General features: G+C 38.3%; 1 protein-coding gene across 1 annotated transcript in view; it reads left to right on the forward strand.

Moving 5' to 3' along the window:
* The window catches only part of LOC124722185 (dynein axonemal heavy chain 7-like), a 913,348-nt gene that overhangs the window by 483,742 nt on the left and 411,983 nt on the right, over positions 1-17,623 (forward strand). Inside the window, exon 17 of the mRNA XM_047247384.1 lies at positions 7,443-7,561. Within this exon, the coding sequence (XP_047103340.1) occupies positions 7,443-7,561 (119 nt within the window). The remainder of the gene's footprint in view (positions 1-7,442; positions 7,562-17,623) is intronic.

The raw sequence follows: 17,623 nt of genomic DNA on the forward strand, positions 1-17,623 counted from the left end.
ATCAGCTTAATAAGTAATGACTGCAAAATACTGAAACAAATTATTTCCAGAAGAATGGAAAAATTGGTAGAAGCTGAGCTCAGGAAAGATAAGTTTGAGTCCTGGAGAAATGTAAGAACATGTGAGGCAGTACAGACCCTAAAACTGATCATAGAAGAAAGACTGAAGAAAGGCAAAGCTACATTTATAGCTGTTGTAGATTTAAAAGATAATTTGAGAGTGTTGACTTGAATACACTATTTTACATTCTGAAGGTAGGAGGGATAAATTTTGATAAGTGAAAGACTGCAGTTAAAGGAGATGAAGGACATGGAAGGGAAGCAGTTGATGAGAAGAGAGTGAGACAGGGTGATGGCCTACCTCAGATGTTACTCAGTCTGTGCACTGAGAAAATAGTAGAGAATATCAAATAGACACTTGGAAAGGGAATTAAAGTTTGTGGATTTCAGGATGACATTGCAGTTCTGTCAGAAATGACAAAAGTATGGAATATAAGTCGAACAGAATACACAGTGTTATGAATCTTTCCTGGAAGTATTTGTCTGGAGTGCAGCCTTGTATGGAAGTGAAACATAAATGATAACAACATAGAGAAGAATAGAAAAGAAGCATCAGAAACGTGGTGTTACAGCAGACTGCTAAAGATTAAGTGGGTAAACTGAATAATTAAAAATGGTGACTGAATAACTACAGATGATGAGTTACAGGTAACAAACATGTCTAATAATCATTTCCTAAGGATAGTAGGAAGCATAAGGACAAACTGTTCAAGAGTAAAGCCACAGCAGAACATTGAAAAATTAATTATCATAAAATTCAATCATATATATGAATCAAAAACTTCTTCTGAAATTGTCTCAAAAGTAAAAGCTCACATGGTTCTTATAGTGATTCCAATAGAGTACTAAAGATCTGTTCTCATATACACCGTAGAGCCAAAGAAACTGGTACACCTGCCTAACATTGTGTGGGGACCCCGCAAGCACACAGAAGTGCCGCAACATGACATGACATGAACTTGACTAATATTCAAAGTAGTGCTGGATGGAATTGAAACCATGAGTCCTGCAGGGCTGTCTATAAATACATAAGAATATGAACAGCATGTTGTAAGACATCCCAGATATGCTCAATAATATTCATGCCTGGAGAGTTTGGTGGTCAGTGGAAGTTTTTAAACTCAGAAGAAGGTTCCTGGAGCCACCCTGCAGCAATTATAGACATGTGGGGCCTTTCATTGTCCTGCTAGAATTGCCCAAGTCCATTGGAATGCAAAATGGACATGAATGGATGGAAGTGATCAGACAGGATGCTTATGTATGTGTCATCTGTCAGAGTCGTATCAAGTTGTATCAGGAGTCACATATCATTCCAACTGCATACGCCCCACACCATTACAGAGCCTCCACCAGCTATAACAGTCCCCTGTTAACATGCAGGGCCCATGGATTCATTAGGTTGTCTCCATACCTGTACATTGGCTCGATACAATTTGAAACGAGACTTGCCCAAACAGGCAACATGTTTTCAGTCATCAACAGTCCAATGCTGGTGTTGATGGGCTCAGACAAGGCATAAAGCTTTGTGTTGTGCAGTCATCAAGGGTACATGAGTGGGCCTCCAGCTCCAAAATCTCATATTGATGATGTTTTGTTGAATGTTTCACACGCTGACACTTGTTGATGGCCCAGAATTGAAATCTGCAGCAATTTGCTGAAGGGTTGCACTTCTGTCATGTTGAATGTTTCTCTTCAGTCCTTGTTGGTCCTATTCTTGCAGGATATTTTTCTGGCCTCAGCGATGTTGGAGATATGATGTTCTACCAGATTTCCTGATGTTCCCGGTACACTCATGAAATGGTCATGTAGGAAAATCCCCACTTCATCTCTACCTGAGAGATATTGTGTCCCATCACTCGCACACCAACTACAAGACCACATTCAAACTCACTTAAATTTTGATAACCTGCCATCATAGCAGCAGTAAACAATCTATCAACTGCTCTAGACACTTGTTGTCTTATATAGGTGTTCCTGACCACAGTGCCATATTCTACCTGTTTACATATCTCTATATTTGAATATGCATGCCTACACCAGTTTCTTTGGTGCTTCAGTGTAATAAGCCCAGTCCTATCTGAAATATGTACTGAATCACTAACTTAAGGCAGTTTCCCAGATAGACTGAAATATGCCATTGTTAAAGTTAGATGTTTATAACTGCCCATCTGTTTCATTGCTGATGTCATTTTCCAAAATTTTTGAGAAGACAATATATTCTAGAGTAGCTTTCACTTAAGCAACAAAAATATCCTCTACAAATTATAGTTTGGTTTTCAGAAAAGTTGCTCTACTGACAACCACTTACAAGTTCATCCACCAAATTTTACAAGTATCAAATAATAAAATAATGCTGGTTGGTATTTTCTGCAACCTGTCTAAGGCATCTGACTGTGTGACTCACAGTATTCTCCTAGATAAATTGAAGTTTTATGGGACTGACAGTGTAGCCAATCAATGAGTAATGTCATATCTAACCAAAAGAATGCAGACTATTGTATTTAGTAATTCAACCAATATAGCCTCAGGATGTAATTCATACTGGGAAGAAATCACTATCTTTTCTCATCATCAGGATGTAATTCTGACTGGGAAGAAATCACTATCTTTTCTCATCAACCTTTCACCTAATATGCAACAAGCAGAATTAGTTCTTTTCGCAGATTACTCTAGCAATGCAGTCAATCCAAGCATACATACAGAAACAGAAGAGATGGCAAAAATGTAAGGTATCACTGACTGATTTTCTGTGAATGACCTCACTTTCAATTTTAAAAAGACACAAAATATCCAGTTCTTCACATCTACAGGTACTAGTACACCAGTGATGAATGTAACACATGGTGAGGAAGTAAAAAATGGAGCGGAAACTTCAAAATTCTTAGGTGTCCATACTGATGAGTATTTAAATTATAAAAGAACATTTTGAAATTCCTAAAACAACATAGTTCACCCACATTTGCACACTGCAAATCTTGGGGAGAGACAAATCAGTAAAGTGGCATATTTTGCATATTTTCATTCAATAATATTCTGGAGTAACTCTTCTTTAAGAAAGAAAGTCTTCATTGCTGAAACATGTGCTGCAAGAATAATATGTGGTGCTCTCCCATGATCATCACATAGACATCTGCTTAAGGAGTCAATCATTTATTTCCCTTGAAATTTATTGTAAACATCTGCTACATTTCAAAATCAGCAATGATGCATATTGTTACAATACCGGAAGCAAAAATGATATTCCTTACCCAGGTTGTCTTTAGCACAGAAAGTGGTGCACAATGCTGCAACAAAAATGTTTGATCACTTAGCCATTGATACAAAATGTCTGACAGACAGCCAAGTAAAATCTGAAAACAGCCTGAAAAAGTTTCCCCTCAACAACTTCTTCTATTCCATAGAAGAACCGGTGGCTTCACATTTGTCAGAACGTCACCATCCCATAACTGTCACGTTTTTGAGTGTTGGTGGTCAGAGGAATTCCTGAGCATTCACACTACATGGCATGTTAGTTTTGAAAGAAAATCGTGACGTTACAGCTGGTTCATAAAATAGCCACATTTCATAAATTGTGGTAGATTGTCATAAAATTCTGAAATTTAGTTTAAAGCAGCTTGCAATGATTTCTGTTGCTCTTGATGATGAGGAACAAGAACAGTGAGCTAAAAGACTCAAAAATGTGAAAAAATTGAGACTGTGAATGAGAGTTCCTCATTCTTTGCAAGGAGCTGAAAGAGTCATTATTCTATAAAAATCTTTCAGAATTTTTAAACAATAGTTTTCTACCTATTAAGCAAGATTAAAATAGAAATTATGAAGAGAAATTGCAAGATTTAAGCATCCAATATCACCACAGCAGAAGCTGATGGTTTGCATAGGATATGTCTACATGGGCCGTTTTGCTGAAGTAAACACAACAAATACAGAATTGCTACTTGCTGGCAGCAACAAGGAAATGTCACATGACTCCATCAATGGCCTGACAAAACATTCTTCCTGAGAAACACTGACATGACACTGATGTGACATGATGTGTCGACAATGTTCCATTGACGGCATGTGTGAATGCCAGCATTTGAACTACAGAGGAGAATCTTTCAACATGAGGGATGTGACAATGACATTCCATCATGTGTGAATCCACGTATCCAGTCCTTTCTGTTTATCAGCTTTTGAATTAAAGTAGCTAATATCAGTTTTCTTTTTTAATTTAAGTTTTAAAATATTCCGGCAATGATCCAACTGACTGTAGGTGCTGGGATTTCCGGTCATGCTAGGTTGTGATGGACTGTACATCACGTGAAGAACTGCATTCTTTTCAAGGACTTTCCATCATGCTACTGAAATTTTAATTGTATGCAGTAGACATTAATTCGAAGACAAGTTTGAATTGTTAGTTCAAAACTGATTCCTTTACAGTTTACTTCTCTAGATTCTTCTATTCTCATTATTACAGGGAATTCAGCTTCCTCTTCTGTCTTTGAGACCACTGACCAGTTTCTCCCTATAACCATAGGCAAGTGTCTGTTTTGGGACTGATCATCTTGAACCTGACAGACCCATGTTCTTGTTATCCTCTCTTATCTCCCTCCTTATCACATTCTGAATGGGGTGCAGGGCTTGAGACTAATAATGGCAGAGTTAGCACTTACTATTTTGCTATTATTTTTAAATTTACATTTTAAATCAGCATTGACAACTGGTATGAACTGAGTTTCCTGGCAACAAATTGGCAGTAAATGATATTTCCTTCTTTTTACTTGCACTTCAAGTGACTACAAATTAAAATCTCCCTAATGCACACACAAAAAAAGGTCTTGCGTCACCTCAGTTCCAAGAGTTATGGAACCTGTACAGAAAATTGGAATAGAGATCAAGAGAAACATCATTTCTGCCCTTTGTATTGCTCATGAAAACCACACATTGCATGTTGTACCACCATACAATGAGACCTTCAGAGATGGCAGTCCAGACTGCTGTACACACCGGTACCTATAATACCCAGTAGCATTTCCTCTTGCATTGATGCAGGCCTATCGACAAGTTCATCAAGGCACTGCTGGTCCAGATTGTCCCACTCCTTAATGGTGATTCAGCATAGAGCCCTCAAAGTGGTTGGTGGATCACATCATCCATAAACAGCCCTTTTCAATCTATTCCAGGCATGTTCAATAGGGTTCATGTGTGGAGAACATTCTGGCCACTCTAGTCATGCGATGTCATTACCCTGAAGGAAGCCATTCACAAGATGTGCATGATGGGGGCCCGAATTGTCGTCCATGAAGACAATGCCTCGCCAATCTGCTACTGATGTTGTTGCACTATCGGTCGGAGGATGGAATTAATGTATCGTACAGCCATTACAGCACCTTCCATGACCACCAGCAGCGTATGTTGGTCCCACATAATGCCACCCCAAAACAGCAGGGGACCTCCACCTTGCTGCACTCACTGGACAGTGTGTCTAAGGCGTTCAGACTGACCGGGTTGCCTCCAAACATGCCTCTGACAATTGTCTGGTTGAAGGCATATGCGACACTCATTAGTGAAGAGAATGTGATGCTAGTCCTGAGCAGTCCATTTGGCATGCCATTGTGCCCATCTGTACTGCACTTCATGATGTCATGGTTGCAAAGATGGACCTCACCATAGACATCAGGAGTGAATTTGTGCATCATGCAGTCTATTGCATACAGTTTGAGACATAACATTATGTCCTGTGGATGCATGAAAAGCATTACTCAACATGGTGCCGTTGCTGTCAAGGTTCCTCCGAGCCATAATCCATATGTAGCAGTCATCCACTGCGGTAATAGCCCTTGGGCGGCCTGAGCAAGGCATGACATCGACAGTTCTTGTCTTTCTCTGTCTCCTCCATGTCAGAACAACATCACTTTGGTTCACTCCAAGACGCCTGGGTACTTCCCTTGACACAATTGACACAATTGAACCATGGTATTCACCATCTAGGCGTGGTTGAACTACAGACAACATGAGCCATGTACCTCCTTGCTGGTGGAATGATTGGAACTGATCGTCTGTCGGACACTCTCCATCTAATAGGTACTGCTCATGCATGGTTGTTTACATCTTTGGACAGGTTTAGTGACAACTTTGAACAGTCAAAGAGACTGTGTCTCTGATACTATATCAATTGTCAACAACTGTTGTCAGGAGTGCTAGGAACTGGGCTGATGCAGCACTTTCTTTGATGTGTGTATGTAGGAAATCTGGAATAATAGCATGTTGCATACATACACATTTCATATTTCTTTTAATTTATGCAAATGGTTACTTTGAGAAGAAAATAATTGCTTATAGACATATTAGCCTTATTTCACAAGGAAAACAGAATAAAAATATGTTTGAAGATAGAAATATGTTTACAAATCCATTACTAGAACTTGAGGTAACTTTTGCAATGTGTGTCTAATAATGTATATTTTTATTGGTTTTTAAAATTGAGTGATAAATAGTATAGCAACAAGACATTAACATTATTTTCCTTGTGTACATTTTATAGTTCTCAATACTATTATCTCATTAGGGATTATTGAATGTTAACATACTCAGATAGCTGAGCACATTAAAGAGCTAGCTTGCGGGACATGGTGAGGTGTGACACCCCCAGAATGAATGTGCCTTACAGATTAATGTTGGGTGCCAATATGCTGGCCAGCCTGGATTCGCTTTTTAGGTAGTTTTCCACATCTACCTACATAAATACCAGGCTAGTTTCCACATCCTTCCTCAGGTACACATGGTGCAAACAGTTTGAAAAACAATGCCACACCTTACCATAGTATTACAGTAGATGCATATAGGGCTGCACGGATTACTCCCTGGGTAAGAGAGGGGTTGCAAGCTGGCAGTATCTTTGAAATATTCTGGGATGTGGTGACCCCATGACAGCAGTAGCCTATCTACGGGTATGATAGGTTCTCTGCGAAAGTGGGGTACTGCCACAGCAGTCCTGGCCTGGCATTGGCTGGATAAGGGTCACTGGAAAGTAAGGAGGGAATCAGGTGTTGGCATTTATAAATATCGTAAGAATAATTTTGAATAGTTTTGCTGTATGGTGCCAAACAAATGATCTATTCACCATCATGTTATATTTCATTAAGACATCCTGAGCCTTTTTTAAAATTATAAACATACTTTACTTGTAATTGCAACTGTAAGCCATTAAAAACATTCATATCAGCGGCACAGTTGTTAATCACCACTTACGTAAATATTAATTGGCACTATCAGTACTAACATTTACTTTATAAATTGTTTAGTTTATGAAAATATAGTCTATGCAGTTGTTCATGTAGGTCATGTTATCTACCTTTCCTAATCTCATTTGTGAACTAATTAATTTTCTCAAAATCTCACTAGGTCTGGCCTGAAGATGCACTGGACAAAGTTGCTCATCATTACATACAAGATGTGAAGATTTCAGATGATATTAAGAGCTCCTTAGTAGTGGCATCAAAATATTTCCATGTAACAACAAGGTACGCAAAGAAAATAGTTTATAATACAGAGTGTTTATAAATGAATATCGGGGTTTTAACACTTTATAATATTTATTACATTAAACTTACAGTTATAAATGATATGTCAAATGAAAGAGCAACTCAGAGAGTTGTGTTTGGCACCAGTGCTCATGCACAGTATGCGATGTTTTCACCGCAATCTGCTAGACTGGTTGAATTGCACTGTACCCAAGCGGTGGATAGGCCGCAAGGGGCCCAATGGCAGGGCTTGCGTTGCATGGTCTCCACATTCACCCGACCTAATGCCATACAATTTTTTCCTTTGTGGCATCATCAAGGATCATGTGTACATGCCTTCGCTACCAGCAGACCTCCCTGAATTAAGAAACTGGATCGAAGCAGCTATTGCTACATTCACTGAAGACACACTTATCAACATTTGTGAAGAACTCGGCTATATACCTGATGTGTGCCATGTGACAAATGGTGCTCACATTGAACATTTATAAGGCTTTTGGTAAAACTGTTTGAGTTGCTCTTTCATTTGACATATCATTTATAACTGTAAGTTTAATATAATAAATATTATAAAGTGTCATAACCCTTATATTCATTTATAAACACTCTGTATTGTCAGTAACATTGCTTAACTATACAATGTGACGAAGGCAATTGGCAGAACAAGTATCAGACACCAAGGTAAATTTATAACAATTATATGGAAAGTAATTTTCAATGCGATAGGGTCCACAACTGCGATGAATTTTTTGAATGATTTCTTGAAGCCTTCAGCTGCCATTTACTTTATTTCTGGTACAATTATACAATTTTGGCCTTAGCCATTTTCAAGTATTTTATGGATGCTTTTTTGGTAATAGATTATGTCATATACATCATTGTTATGCTCATAAATTAGTTTGAGGTGTTCACGCTATTTTACTGTGCTCCTAAAATAGTGTGAACACCTCAAACTAATTTATGAGCAAACATAATGTCATAGGAGCAACAACATATATGACATAATCAGTTACCAAAAAGTCATCCATAAAATACCTGAAAATGGCCTAAGGCCATACAGGAAATAAAGAAAATGGCAGCTGAAAGCTTCAAGAAATCATTCAAAAAATATGGAAAGTATATACTGCTACACATCACATAAGGGAGATATTGAGTCACAGATGGCGCTATGAAAAAGACTGTTAAATATTTAACCTTTTGGACATAGTCCTTTTTCTACAGTAGAAAAAAAACACACACACATTCACACAAGCACAAGACACACATACATGTCCACTTTATGATTATGTCTGATGTGAGCAGTGATCTGCTGGGATGAGAGAAAGTGGTGAAATAGGGGGCTGCTGTGCTGCCTTTGGAAGTGTGTAGGGACATGGCGGAGATAGGATAGGACTGCTAGGTGCAATGTTGGGAGGCTGTTCTGAGAGGGTGGGGGAAGGGGGAGAGGAAATGAAAGAAGTAGAGAAGGGGAAAGGACTAGTAGGTGCGTTGCTGTGATAAATGGCATGTGTAGTGCTGGTGCGGGAGCAGTGAAGTAAAAGGTGGTGGAAGACACAGACTAATGAGGGTAACACCAGGGGCACTGCAGCAACAAGGGGTACATTGTAGGTAGAGTCCCAACAACTACAATTCAGAAAAAAACTGATGTTGCTAGGAAGCATCAAGGTGGTGCAGGCTGTGAAGCAACTTTTAACTGAGATACAACTGTTGTCCTTCAAGAATGATTTTTGTAGAGGACCTCGAAACTTCTTATACTAATTCCTTATTCTACCTTCCAGCTGATGTCATTAGTATGCATTGCATCTAACTGGAACATACCATTGTTCAAAACAACATTTAGCTTTCATTGTTAATTCAGCATTATTCTTTGTGCATGAGAAAATGTGGTTTGCCAAAAAATTGATTATCTACCTGACCTTGTAGTTGGTAGGTAAGTATAAGTTTTCTGTGCACATAAGTATTAGAGAAATAACTGCTCACACAGTCCCTCAGAATGTCATATTAATATAGTGAAGTGTAGTATGTGTATTTTCATGTGTGATATAACCTCAGTGATTGTCTGTTGAAGTGCATCCTTCTAGAAGGTCACTGGTTGTATGTATATAAAAATCAAATACAATGTTTTCTGCCATTTCTCTTTTGCTGTAATATATGTACACATGTGCTTATACTTTATTTTAGCAACAATAGCATACTGTGCCAACATGAGTCACTAAAACGTCTGTAAGCTCATAATCATATGATCATCAATCAGGATGGATGAAATTTCATTGTTTGTTATACTTAAGTTGGGAACACAAATTTATGTTACTATTGTTACATAAATACCCACACAAAAACCTATATGCTAATATTTGATTTATAAGCTACATTTTTTCAATAGGATGACTCTTATACCATTATAAGGAAATAAATTTCAGTAGTGAGGAGTAAATAACTGCAAAAAGTAATGGAGATGAACTAAAAACAAAACCCAAGGGACAGCTGACTTCAGATCTGACAGTTCAGCCGAGATGTTAGTGGCTTCATGGAATGACAACAGCATAGTGACAGTGGTAACAAACTTTAATACCATAAATCCAACTCATAAAGTCAAGCAATATTCACATCAGCAGAAAAGATGGATATTAATTCAACAACCAGGAGTCATTTACCATTACAACAAGTTTATGGGTGGAATTGATAGAGCTGACCAAAATATTTCAGACTGTAGAGTAGTTATCAGGGTTAAGAAATGGTAATTCCTATTTATTACATACTTTTTTTATGTAGCCAAGCATAACACGTGGCAGCTGTAGAGGGAGGAGGCTGGTAAAGGGTGGTAAATTGGTCCACATGGCATTTTATCAAAGAATCACCACTGCAATTCTGGAATCAAACTGCCATACTGCTATGCAAAGAGAAAGCATCTAGAACTGCAAAAACTGATTTTAGATATGGCAAGCTGGAAGAATGGATCTGTCACTAGATCCTGTTTTGAGAAAGAAGAAACAACTTCACTGTCAACAGTGTTATAAAAATCTACAACACTGTGCATTAAATGCAATGTACCACTTCATGTTTCTTGTTTCATACTGATCCATACAAAAAGTATGACAGTATTGATTTGTCCCTTAAATAGTAAGATTGTGTTAAGTGCATCTATATAGAGCTGAAGTCCTTCCAGAAGGATGGGGTATTTTTAAAAAACTATGCAAATAAAAAGTGCAAGAACATTACATACACCTAACTTTTATTATAATTAAGTGATTACTTAAAGTATTCATTAAAATGCAAACAAAAACTAATTCAGTCTTATCTGGGTTAGAGTGAAGCACATCATGTTGGGCATGTTCAGCAACTGGGTGGTCCAGTTGTCTCTTGGCCAGTTTGGTTGTAGATAACCAGCTTATTAGTTGTCATGACCACATAGAAAGTGGCACAGTGGTTGCAGCTCAGTTAGTAGATCACATGGTTGCTTTCACAGATGGCCTAACTTCGATGGGGTATAGGGCAGGAGATGTTTGTGAATGGGCTAGAGAAGGTGATAGTGGGAGGATGTCAAGGACAGGGCTTGGATCTAGGTCTGTTGCAGAGATATGAGCCATGAAGAAGCAGCTGGGAGCAGAGGTGGAGTAGGGACCGACAAGGAGATTGTATAGGCTTGGTGAGTGGCAGAATACCACTGTGTGAGGGATGAGGAAAACAGCGGTGAGGATATTTGTCATTTCAGGGTATAACATGGACTGTTAAAGCCCTGGTGGAGAATGCGATTTAATTTCTACAGTCCTGGTGGTACTGCAAAATGAAGTGAATCCAATCAGGTGGTGTCAATCATTTACCAGTTTTTCCACGTTTGAATAACTGAGCATAGCATTTTAACAATTACATTGCAGCTGACCACTGCCATGAATTCTTGACTGATCTATCAACAACAATGGTGTGTTGGAGTGTGTGCAACCAGCAAATCACGTTGTCAGTGGGTGTGTGATTCTTGTGCTACACTTGTGTAGTCAACACAACAAAACTTCTGCTGGCGGCTGTTACTTCCGAAGTGTAACTGGTAAGTTGCAATTATATTGCTTGCATATGAACATCTTAAGTGATAAAGTTTCATTTTTTTTATCATTGCTAATGCTGCTTAGTCACTATGCATGCCTAATTAAAAAATTGCATTTTTGTAGCATGAATCCGATCATGCAAGTATACCAAAGGGTTCTGGGACCAACACAGAAATCTATATAAAAACCAGAATTTCTTCTAAATGTGGTGAAGGGTGTCAAATCAGGAAAATTAAGCATCACATTAAATGACAAACTGAAGGAGAGGTATAAATACAAAATAGGCAGCCAACCAGCATTAACCAATATTAAGGAAAAAGCCTGGTTAAAGAATTATTGTGTTGTGCGAAATGGGGGTTTCCTTTGAGGAATAATGATGTTAGGGACATTGTACAGGTGTATCTGTTTGTCAAATTTCGTGAATGCAAGTGTTTTTATAGCAAAAATCTCAAGTTTAATATCCTTATAAAAATTGTTTAGTATAGAAATTGTAAAATTTTGTTGCAAATACAGCAATATATTTTTTAAAAATCAAGATAGTGATCGGATTCACTCCGCTGGAAGTCTGATTCCATTCTTGGATAAAAAATGCAATGGTGATTGGATTCACCCAAACTGAGAAGATAAAATTGATCAACAGTTAACTTAAAATAATAACTGCAATTATGAACTAAAAATAACATAATACATGAATACAATAGAGGGAAACATTCCACGTGGGAAAAATATATCTAAAAACAAAGATGATGAGACTTACCAAACAAAAGCACTGACAGGTCGATAGACACACAAACAAACACAAACATATACACAAAATTCAAGCTTTCACAACAAATGGTTGCTTCATCAGGAAAGAGGGAAGGACAGGGAAAGACGAAAGGATGTGGGTTTTAAGGGAGAGGTTAAGGAGTCATTCCAATCCTGGGAGCGGAAAGACTTACCTTAGGGGGAAAAAAGGACAGGTATACACTCGCACACACACACATATCCATCCACACATACACAAATGTGGACGAAAGGATGTGGGTTTTAAGGGAGAGGGTAAGGAGTCATTCCAATCCTGGGAGGGGAAAGACTTACCTTAGGGGGGAAAAAGGACAGGTATACACTCGCACACACACACACACACATATCCACCCATACATACACAAATGTCTTCTTGTGTCTGTGTATGTGTGTCTATCGACCTGTCAGTGCTTTTGTTTGGTAAGTCTCATCATCTTTGTTTTTAGATATAATACATGAATATATCTATATCAGGGTTGTGATATTAACATCCTGAAAAAAACTGCCATTTTGGATTGGATTCACCTCATTTTACAATACTGAGTCATGAGAGAAATGTCGGGAAATGGATATGTGGGAGATGGTAAGTGAGTGGAGAGACGAGGAACATGGGAACTGTTTCTGGAAGAGGCTGGGAGGGTGATTTCAGTCTGTGAAGGCCTCAGTGAGGCCCTTGGAATATCTCGAGAGGAACTATTCACCACTACAGATACAAAGACTATTGGTACTTAGGCTGTGTCGGAGGGACTTTTTAGTATAGAATGGGTGGCAGCTTTGAAGTGCAGATGTTGTCTGCAGTTGGTGGGTGGACTGAGGTACTGATGTGGCCATCCTAGAGGTGGTAGTCAACTTCAAGGAATGTGGCTTGTTGGTTGACCCAACAAGGTAAATTGAATGTGGGAGAAGGTATTGAGGTTCTGGAGGAATGTGGATAGGGTGTCCCCAACCTCAGTCCAGATTGCAAAGGTATCATCAGTGAATCTGAACCAGGAGAGGGTCTGGGATTCTGGGTGGTTAGGAAGGATTGCTCTAGATGGTCCTTGAATAGGTTGGCATAGGATGGTGGTGCCATGTGAGTGCAAACTGCTGTATTACAGATTTGTTAGAAATGTTAGTGTTCAATAGTATCAAGGCCATGGATATTGAGTATGTTAGTTAGAGGGCGGTGATGAGCAGGGAACTGAGTGGTAAAAGAAAAGGAACTGTGGAGAATTGACGAAGGAAATTCTTCTTCTTCTTCTTTTTTTTTTTTTTTTTTTTTTTTTTTATTTATTTTTTTTTTTTTTATTTTTTTTTTTAGTATATACTAAGATAGATTATAGCTAATAGGCTGATAGGCTGAAGGTGTTGCTCCATGACAGCAGAGGTTCTGTCTGTAGGAGCATGGTAACTAGCCACAGTGGGCATCCAGGATGGTTGCATTTATTGACTTTAGGAAGCACGCTCAGGAAATAATGAGGGTGAGGAAAGAGACTCAGGAGAGAGAGTCTGTAATGGCCTAAGGATTTGAGGAGGGACTGCAGATGCTGCTGGATTTGTGAAATGGAGTCGCTGTGGCAGAGTTTGTAGGTAGACATATCTGACAGCTGACAAGAGTCCCTCTGCCAGATAATCCCTGTGGTTTATAAACACAGTGGTAGAGGCCTTCTCAGCAGGTGGGATAATAAAGTCAAGCTCAGTTTTTAAGTGGTGCGTTACAGTTCTTTTTGCAGATGCAAGTTTGTTTTCCACATTGAGGAGGTTGGGAAATGGTGGTGAGGTACGATTTCAGGTCAGCAAATTCTGGAAAGTTAACAGGTGGTTATTTGGGGTCAGTTGGGAGAATCACAGATGGACAGAGGAGTGAACAGAATCAGGCAGTGTTCAATGTTTGTTTAGGTTAGGTCTGATAGATAGGATTGGCGGTCTAAAAGTGTTTCCACCGTATGGACCAGGAGAAGAAGAGAAGGTCTTTAAGAAGCATAGCGTAATTAAATTTGGTATTGGGGCAAAATGAATGGCCTTTGGAAAGGACTGATACTTCTGTGGGACTGAGGTTTTTGGAGGACAGGTTCGTGACTGTCTTCCAGTTTCTGGGGGTGTGGTAAATGTAGTACGTCTGCAAGGCAGGATTTGGCAGCTAAGATGGGATGCAGGGGAAGTTTGATAGAGGCTGTTGCAGAGGTCATTGCTAGTTTTAGTCCAAGATATGAGTAGGAGGTAAACAGGTTGGAGATTTTTTTAAATGGCATTCTGAATGCTGTTCTAGTTCCTGGAGGGCAGGAGTTTCAGTTTGGGATATGGTATGTGGGATTTTGGGCCTGCAGATTGGGAGAATTTTATAGATTGAGAGAAGGTATTGCAAGAATGTTTGGTCCTGATTTATATGGTTTTGTAGGACTAGGTTTGTGAGGGGTATGGACTGACAGAATTTGAACAATCAGAGGTCATTGTGGAAGTGGGTTTTGGTGCTGGAGATAGGCAATTTGATGGTCAGGACATTTTGGAGGGAGGGAATTTCATGTGATAGCCAACAACAGTTGAACAATGTGTGGAACTGAGTTGTGGCTAGGGATAGAGGAACGTTTTGAAACCTGAGGTTGTAAAGCCTATAGTGAAAGATGAAAAGAAACTAAAATTAACATGAAAACATGATGAGATCAAAGAGAAAAATGAATAAAAAGACAACAATAGTGGGATGTAAGTCAGTGGGTGGATATGTGTGAAGAGAAGGAGCAGCATTTGTAGCTGGATTAGGTGAGATCAGTATCTGCATGGCAGAATACAGAGAAAAGGGGTGGAGGGTTCATTAAGGATGAGGTTCAATAAAGTATGTGTGGCACAGGAAGGTCCAGAAGGTACAGTTTGCTACTCAGCACATAGAGGAAGTGTTGAGCTGCAGACAGGCAAAGCAAAAAAGACTTCTAAGATAATTTAGATTTCAAACAAAGTCATTCTTCTGAAATAGAAAACACGAACACCCTTTCACACAAGCACAACTCCCTTGCACACATGGGCACTGTCTTCAGGTGCTGTGGCCTGACTGCAACTACATCTTCCATGAGCAGAAATCTGCTGGGGTGGTGTTGCAGTTAAGGAGGAGGCATTGGGTCGACATGGTGAGGGATAGCAGCACCAAGTAAGAAATTCATCAATGGAGAGCAAGGAGTTGGCCACCATTAAGTCATTTAGGCTCCTCTTAAAATGAACTTCATTAGTAATTAAACATTTAGTGGCTGTTGGCAAGTTATTGAAAATGTGTGTTCCTGATAATGGACACCTTCTGGACCAAAGAAAATTACTTTAAATCTTTGTGAAGATTATCCTTATTTCTGATATTGATTCCATGACCTGGGTTTTTTGCTAGACAAAGAACTACATTTTTTATGACAAATTTGGTTAAGGAACAAATATACTGGATAATAGTAAATGGTACCCCTAGTTCACTGAACAGCCTTCTGCAAGATGGTCTTGAGCTCATACTACCAATAAGTCTTATAACACATTCTTGGACTAAGAAAGCTTTGGTTTGGCTTTATGAGTTACCCCAAAAAATTATCCCATGTGATGTTATGGAATGCAAATAAGCTAAGTGTGCTAGTCTATTTATTTTTATATCTGACAAAATGCACATTGCAAACAAAGATTTGATAAGACACTTCTGGAGTATGCTCCTCCCAGTTGAATGTATTACCAAGCTATAATCCCAAGAATTTAACAGTATCATCATATTTTTGGTATATATATTCGTGGGAAACATTTTAAAGTTCTAAAATTCCTTAGTGTATTTTTTCAAAGTTAAGTGACAAATAATTGTCTAGGAACCATTTATTAAAGTCCATGAAAATTTAATTTGTTGATCTTTCTAAGAGTATTCTTGATTTGCTATTTATTGTGCTGCTTGCTTCATTTGTCAACAAATGAATCTCAGCATCTGGTAAAGTTACAAATGGAAGCTCTTTGACATACACAAGAAAATTAAGAGCCCCAATGATAGAACCTTCTGGGACACTAGTTGTAATTAGTTCCCTGTTGGCTGATGCCTGATAGTTTAATACACATCCCTTGCGTATTGATACCCTTTGTTTCCTGTCAGAGATATAGGATTTGAAGCACTTTGCAGCTTTTCCTGTTATGCCAGTAATTTATTTTCTAACGAATTAAGTACATTCTTGCTGTTAGTGTAGACAGACTTTTCAGTATCAGAACCCCTTAAAAATCTGAACTGTGCCTCTGAGAATGTTTCATTTGTTATCAGATGGGGAAGAAGCCAGTTGTATATTACCTTTCCAAAATTTTTGAGAATGCTTACAAAAATGAAATTGAATGAAAATTTGGTGGTATTTATCACCTTTCTTAAACAAAGGCTTACCTTCAGAGTATTTCATCTATTCAGGAAAAGTTTCACAGATAAATGACTGGTTACGTGGATAACTTAATATGTTACTAAACTCAGAAGCACATACTTCAATTAACTTTGTCGGTGTTTTATCACAATCGCTAGATTTTTTTTATTTTAAAGATTTTTTGGTGACATTACTTCTACTGGTGTAGTGTGGGTCATATTCATATGACTGAATTTATTTGTAATGACTGCTATGAGATATTTCATGACAGCTTCTACTGAAACTGAAAGCCCATATTTTCAGAAATAGTTATGAAATACTTGTGAAAAGATTTTGCAACAATGCATCCAACTGTGACCAGTGTATCATTTTTTCTTAATGCTATTTGCTCCTTTCGATGTCTCTTTCTACAAGTCTGATCTTATGCTAAATGCCACATTGCCTTTATTTTGTTATCTGATGTGGTTATTATTTTCTCATAATGCATTTGCTTTGAGGTCAGTGTTACTAGTTTTATATTCTCAAGTATATCTTGTAATGAGCTATAGCATCAACATCAGAGCTGTTTTTGACTGACAGAAGCAGTTTCTTTTTTGTTTTACAGGGTACCTTTATTCCTTGAATAATCCATGGCGTCTTAGCAGACTTTAATCTAATCTAGGTTAGTTTTGGGGGAAAAACAGTATTCAGGTAAGAGGAGGTGACATACTATTCCTATGGAGATTTAATACTTAGCTACGGGATTCTATTCAGTGGTTCAAAGGCACAAAAGTGTATATAGTTTTTAAATTACAGAAAATTAGCATAAGAATATTAAGAATAGTAGTTGGGCTCATTCTAAAATAATGTTTAGAAAACTAGGTATCCTTGCTGCACCAAGTGAGTACATCTACCAGTTTGTTGCATATATC

This window comes from Schistocerca piceifrons, chromosome X (assembly GCF_021461385.2).
Source record: "Schistocerca piceifrons isolate TAMUIC-IGC-003096 chromosome X, iqSchPice1.1, whole genome shotgun sequence".
Taxonomy (NCBI): Eukaryota; Metazoa; Arthropoda; class Insecta; order Orthoptera; family Acrididae; genus Schistocerca; species Schistocerca piceifrons.